The 7,377-nt window shown below is 39.7% G+C and overlaps 1 protein-coding gene across 1 annotated transcript; it reads left to right on the top strand.

Annotated features, from left to right (window-relative positions):
- Positions 1-3,063: 3,063 nt before the first annotated feature.
- On the top strand, positions 3,064-5,728 carry LOC118454216 (zinc finger BED domain-containing protein 4-like). The gene is made up of 3 exons (XM_087848664.1): positions 3,064-3,404; positions 3,658-3,984; positions 5,511-5,728. Exons 1-3 carry the CDS (start codon positions 3,064-3,066, stop codon positions 5,704-5,706), a joined length of 864 nt encoding a protein of 287 aa, XP_087704790.1. The 3' UTR covers positions 5,707-5,728.
- Positions 5,729-7,377: the final 1,649 nt, after the last annotated feature.

Below are 7,377 nucleotides of genomic sequence, written 5' to 3'. Positions count from 1 at the left end.
TCACTATGGCATTACTGAGAGTTGAAAAGCTGTCTAAAGTCTTTCATCTTTAATAAAATGATCAGCGTTCTGCTCTACCAGGTGTAACAATTGAGTTTAACATCCAGGCATCCATGAAAACGGAATTTATGACATTTAACGAAGTTAGAAGTTAGCAGGAAGTTAGCTCGCTAGCTTCTATCTAAATACAATATAGCATGTCCTGACTGAGGGGTTTTGGAAACAAATTAAAACGTACAGCTCTGTTATCACTTACAACATAAATGAAGACAGAAAACTAAACAGCAGTGACGTTTGTAGGGTTACTGAAGTTTAGCTAGCTGGTATATAATGATGTGCTACGTGACCGCTAGCGACACAGCTATGTTAGCATAATATAAACAAGCTAACTTTTTTTCCACTCGATAAAAGTTAACGTGAGTATTCTCGGTGGTCAGGAACAAATGTAATCACGTGGCAGGATGCTGTAAAAGGATCAAACTTCAGCAGGAGAACAACTGAGATAATCCATCCACAATAGGATGTTAGTCATTCATATACTGCTGCATGGGCTGGGCTGTAGTTACATCCTAAGGTTTTAAAAACTGAGCTTAAATAAATGATTAGCGGTAATAAAAGCCGAGGGAGTTCAACAGTGATCACTGACTGTTTTAGGAGCTTTTTGAGATTAAATAGAAGAAAATACAAAACATTAAACATGTTAACAACACAAAAGCCATATTAAACACAGACTACTTTAGGCCCGGAAGTAGGATTCGTCACGTCATCACTAAACGACCGGATAAAAATGCTCAAAACGGAGCATTGTATACTTATTGATTTATCCCCAAATCAGACATGAAATAAGTGTTTATACTCTGAATCCCCTTCTGAATTTAGGAGTGTGTGTGATGAGCTGTTCTGCATGTGTTTCGTAAACATGTTGATCAAAGTTTTGGAATGTTTTGCAAGCTTTAACGGATTTCATCTGTTCAAGTGAAAGTGTACAAGGATAATACACGTAACTGTTTACTGAAGTGTAAGAAAAAAAGTTATGAGATTTGCAAATCATCCTCTGTTTTTTATTTAAATTTCACGTAACATTGCAGCTATTTTTGAATTGGGCTTGTAGATCATTTACCTGGAAGGAATTTAATAGGACCAGAAACATAAGGAGCGTTCGTCAACAGAACATCACGACTAGAAAAAGAAAGACTCAAGACAACTCTGAGTGTTATGACCGCCTCACTATAAATGATTGAGATAGCGGGAGCGCGCGCACCGCAACTTTAGCAAAACTGTCACGATTGTATTGCATCATTTGTCTGCGACAAACTTGAAGTAGTTTGGCATAAGGTTGGCATGAGATTTCACACAGCACATTCAAAACCCAAGCAACCCAAGACAAACTAAATATAAATACTTATAATTGTATTGTAAAGGAAATGAGTAACCATGAGATTTAATGCATACAAATAAAATACAGCAAGGAGAAGAGCCAGGCTTCTTGTATCATGATCGCTAAGAATACTGACAAAGACACTAGGTCTAGCATCTACAGCCTCAATAACTTTCCCCCAGTTTTTAGTCATTTTTCCAAGTACTAACCTAACTTTCTGAAGTCACGTGTCATCCTGGGAAATGTTTTCACCATACTGTACCATTACACACATAGAGCTCTCTACCAGCTCAGGTACCTGACTGACCACCTGGAGACTGAGAAAGGCCAGCATTAATAACTGTTCACTGTATGTCATCATGCATTTGATATCTATTAAAAAGGACACAGTGATTCATAGCATCTTCATTTTTCTGATCTTTTTTCTGAGCAGAAGAGCAACCATATACTCATTAGTTATTAATTATTATAAGTACGGGCTGTGGTAGCACTATCTAGCTGTCACCAACTGCAAGAGCAAATATGTGCATTCTCCAGCTGGTTGGGAAATGGTTGCTGGAAGTTGCTCGCTGTCCTGAAACTAATTGCTAAAGCTCCATTCACATAAGCCTAGAGTGTAAGCAACCTGTTGCTGCTAGTCTGTATTCTGTGACCACTTGATTGATTGAGGTTGCAGCCAGTCACTCGTGTGACACTGGTCCTCCACTAAAAACTCCCTTGGGCTTGCTTTGGTCACTAGCAGTTTACCATGGTTGTCAGCAGTTTGCCTGGAGTATGAACGCTTGTCATTGCTTTTCATTGCCACTGAGTGTCGCTTCTTGCCAGAAGTATTTGGTGGTGAGTTGCAACACCATGGCTAAAGCTCTTGTAGATCTTTACTAGTTTCGAAACAGTATTAATGAAAAGAGGTTAGATAATACCATCTGTCCAGCTTAACTTCTTCATCCCCTTAAACAGAAACCCAGCTAGTCACTGCAGCTAACTATCACTCACAAGTACTATTGCCTTAAGTGCTTTAATGAGACAGGACAAATAGCCTAGCGTAAGAATACTAACTTCACTATAGATCTCTGTATGTCATTTCATCATTATATCTATTGTAGGGATGCACTGATACCGATACCGGTATTGGGTATCGGCCTCGATACCACATTTTCTAAAGTACTCGTACTCGTTAAAAGTCCCCCGATACCGAGGACGATACCACGGTCTGAGACCTGTCTATGTTTGAGCAGCATGTAAGGGGTTAATCACAGGCCCCGAGTGCCCGCCCCCAGGCCACAGCTGCAGCTCAGAGCTGGGAGAAGGCGAGGCGAGACAAGTCAGCCGTGTGGAACTATTTCAAAGTGAACGAAGACGCGAAAACAAAGGCGGACTGCAAATTGTGCTCAGCGAAATTGTCCAGATGAGGCTCTAAAGGTAGCACATTTAACACAAGTAATTTAATCAAGCACTAAAATCCCAACGTGACAACGAGTACAAAGAGTTTCCCCACGCTTATTTACCCATGCTTATTAGCACAGAGGAGCATAGCTGATGCTATAGCAGTGGGACGGAAAATAGTTGGGCATTTTAAACATTCCGCCTTAGCCTACTCCCGCCTCGAGGACATCCAGGGACAGCTCAACCAGCCAATAAAGAGACTGCAGCAGGACGTACAGACGCGCTGGAACAGCACGTATTACATGCTCCAGTCCCTCATTGAGCAAAAGCGAGTGCTGGGCGTGTATGTGTCCGAGCGCGAACTCCCCGACTATCTCACCGCTCACCAATGGGCTCTTATGGAGACGACTGTTGCCATCCTCGCCCCCTTTGAGGAACTAACTAAAAAAGTGAGCAGCTACGACGCACTAGCCTCTGATGTCATCCCAGCTGTGACTGTGCTAGTGAGACGTCTAAACAGAGAAACAGACGAGGACCATGGCGTCAAGGCAATGAAAGCAACCTTACTGGCAGCTGTCAAGAAGCGCTTCAGTGACGTCGAGACCAACCCACTGTACTTCATCTCCACCATACTTGACCCAAGGTAAAGTCTGTGTGCTATAGGTATTCAATGAGTATAGCTACAGTACTAAATGTAAGATTATTTTACACCTGAAATATTATATATTTGTAACTAAAATACACAAATACAAATGTATGCAATATATATAATATGAAATACATTTCCCTTATTATTACCAGAAAGTCAAATGGCTGGCATTTGTCACAGTGGTTTAGGGGAAACTAAAATCAGTCCTATTTTTCCACATATTAATACATTTATGAATTTTGTGCAGGTATAAAGATCGCTTCTTCTCCAACAACACTGCTCCAGAGGCCAAGCTGCACCTGAAGCAGGAGATGCAGATGATTTCCAGAGCTGAGACAGAGGGGAGTCGGGCAGAAGCTGCAGAACTTCCTGCTAAACTGTTCCTCAAGGCCCAAGCCAGCACTAGCAGCAGTCTGGACACTGTATTTGACGAAATCGCTAAGGAGCAGCCCCAGGCAGCACAGCCGCTGGCAGCAGGTGCTGCCATTGAGCTCGACACATACCTCGGAGAGGCCCCAAGCCCTCGTGAAGACAGTCCTCTGAAGTCCTGGGGTGTCAACAAAATCAGGTTCCCCACACAGCAAATTCAAAAGTGTTAAATGTTTTGGTGTTAGTAGTCTTAGAGTTAATTTTACTCTAAGTAGAGTCACATTCTTTTAATGTAACTCTGAGGTGTAAAATGATAGTAGTTAAAATCGAGTGTTAAAAATGAGTGTTTCTATTTCAAATCTGGAGGTGTTACAATGGAAACATTAACTCTTGACCTCTTAACTCTGAACTCCTACAGGGGCTATGACACCAATAGAGTAAATTCACAGACTCCGCCCCCAGCACGGCTCCAATCGAAGCTGAAGTGAAGCCGTTTGAGAACATTTTGCTCTACATATTTGAGTTGTTTGCCATGCTTGGTAAGTCATTTTTTCAAAGATTGTTTCAATTATTATTATTAGCTTTTACTTCTGTGGCTCTTTGGAGTTGAGACAAAGCTGTGTGAAAGGCATTAGCCATGTTGCTCGGTGATAGCATAATATTCTGTTTTAGCTAGCTGAAAGGTATTGTTTGCGGGCAAATACCACAGCGTTGAAAAAAAGCTTGCATGTGAATTTTCAGTCAAATTTTTTGGTCAAATACACCTAAAACAATGTCTAGAATGTGAAATGTTGATATAATGGTGCTACTTGAAGCCTGAAAACGATCTCCCATAAAAAAACGAGCAAACAGCAGTAGCAGACGTCCTGACTGGGTTCTACGTTAGCATTTAGATCCCTCCAGAGTTTTGTGCACACGGTTTAGGTAAAAATGAAAAAGGTTGAGGTTTTACATTTAGTTCAGTATTACCTGTTGCCTGTGTCCTTGTCTTTTGGGAAAATACCTTACACAAGTAATGTCTCAAAAAGGATTCCTTTTTTTTTTTTTACTGTGCTGCAATTGATTACCAGATTAATTGTGCCATTAATTAGTATCAACTAATTTTTATTCAATCTCCACATAGGATATGCTTGTGAAGATGGAATATGGGGGAGAGCAGAAGTGCGTTGCAGTGCCACAAAGTGATGAATGAAGGACATGCATATTGTATTTTGTATTTATTGAAATAAGTGATGAGAATGCTGTTATTTGCATTTACCAGCTCACCTATGTCAGACCTTTTAAAAAACAAAATTCTAATTAAAGTGAGAACATGTACACTGTTACATCTTTCAGAAAATGTTTTGAAATTGTGGTGCACAGTTCAGAATAAATGTTTTTTCAAAAACCATTGTGTCTTTTTAGTAAATGTTTATTTCCAAAAGAAATTTCTAGAAGTTCAGAACAGGAAAATTCCCGCTTTTTAGAATTAATTAGAAGATAACTCTTACGTAGTTAAACTAAAATACTCTTTGAGAGTTAATATATAAACTCTTAACACCTAGTTAGCATTAGTAAGTGTTAAATTATCAATTCCAGACAGATTTGGTGTTTAACACTAAATCAGAGTTAACGTACCAACTCTCCAAAAAGAGTTAAATTAACACTCTCTGGTGTGGACCCATAAAGACACTTTAATAGTGTTGAAATCAAATCTGACAGTGTTAATTTGGACATGCTGGATTTGCTGTGCACTTTGGCTAAAATAGCCCGTAAATACCTCTCAGCCCCATGTAGCAGTGTGGAAAGTGAAAGGCTTTTTAGCTCAGTGTCACACATTATAGATGAAAACAGAAACAGTCTGACTGCTGATAATGCAGAAAAGCTACTTTTCTTAAAAAAAAACCCTGCCACTCACTTTTTCTCTCCATTAAGTGAGTCATCTTAGACTTGATGTTAATACCTACCTCAGTTGCACTGACTGCCACAGTTCTATGTCGGTGGATGTTGTTAGTTTATTCAAATATTGTGCACTAAACGGCAAAGATGTTTAGTAATGCCCCTTGTGTTGTCCAAAGCGGCAGAGTTTCCAATAAAATGAAAAAAATACTTGAGTTGCACTGTCACTGTTTAAATTGGTTTTTTGGTTTTTTGGTTAAATTATAGGACTAAAGCTGTTACCTGTAAATTTAAATCATGTTTTTATTAAGTACTCGGTATCGGTATCGGCGAGTACTGAAATGCAAGTACTCGTACTCGTTTCCAAAAAAGTGGTATCGGTGCATCCCTAATCTATTGTTTTTCTTTACATTTTGTTGATTGATTTTTCCATAAACTTTTTATTCCATTTATAATTTAACTCTTTTCTTTTGTGACTATCAGCGAGCAAGAGAGAATAGTGCACTGGAAGAGTCAGGAGAGAGAGAGGCCACAGATGGCAGGAAAGGACTACTAAGGAAGAGACGATGAAAAAGTCAGGAAATAATTGAATAAAAGAGGTGAACCCCGAGGTAAAGAGTGCACAACAATGTGAGGCAAGAGGATAGAGGAAAGGTGAAATTATAGGTGAGAATGGCAGACACTGACAGCATATGTGAGAAGAGACAAAGAAGACCAAATGTCTTTCTGCAGTTGACAGAATAAAAGAATATATATATTTTTAAAGCTAATTTTAGGAGGAAGCGAAAACGTGCAAAAATAGATTAAATGAAACAGTAAAAAAGCCCGGAGGATAGACTCCAGCCGGTCAGTTTTGCTGCCGTGGCATTCACTCCAGCAAGGCCTTTCTGTTTCAGCAATTATGTGGCGAGGCAGAAAGAAGACTGCAGAAGGTGCATTTCCATATTACTGTCAAGAGAATTTAAAGCTAACTTTTTGAATGTAAGTCAAGCATATTTCTAGCAACTTGAAGCAAGTAAAATAGACCGTAAGGTGTGTGTGTGTGTGTTGTATCTTTAAAATGTGAATAAATTATGTTGGTTAAATGCTGCTAGAAGGTGACAGTTGTTAAAATGCGGAATGAGAACAAAGCTAAGAACTAGTGATGTGCGATACGACTGATTTCCTTTCCGATCTGATACCAAGTAATATTCAGGGTGGTATCGACGATACTGATCCGATATGATACTTTGTACAAAAACGTATTTTATTTATTGTATCTCAAATTATAGCGTCATAATGATTACAGGACATCAGATTACTTGTTCTTATGACTTAATAATGCAGAGTTCATCATATAGAAATAAAGAAAAACTGAAGTTGTGCTCTATTTGAACACCTTGCCTGCCTGCAGCACTAAAGGACTCCGTGAGAGACGTCTGTCTCGCCCTAGCAGCACCTGTCCCTGTCCTCCTCTACAGTTTGCCTCAACATACACTCGTCATATTCTGTGATATGATTCACTCTGAGGTGTTTGACAAGGTTAGTGATGTTGCCACAACCAAATTCAAATTTTATTTGTCACATACACAGTACGAGTGAAATGCTTACACAACTGCAAAAAACCATACATGCCAAACCTCCCGATTTTTCCGGGAGAATCCCAAATTTCAGTGCCCCTCCCAATAATCTCCCGGAACCACCATTCTCCCGAATTTCTCCCGATTTTCCACCCGGACAA

This window comes from Neolamprologus brichardi, chromosome 12, assembly GCF_056152115.1.
Source record: "Neolamprologus brichardi isolate AB-2024 chromosome 12, ASM5615211v1, whole genome shotgun sequence".
Classification (NCBI taxonomy): Eukaryota; Metazoa; Chordata; class Actinopteri; order Cichliformes; family Cichlidae; genus Neolamprologus; species Neolamprologus brichardi.
This window is presented reverse-complemented; position numbering and strand designations above follow the sequence as displayed.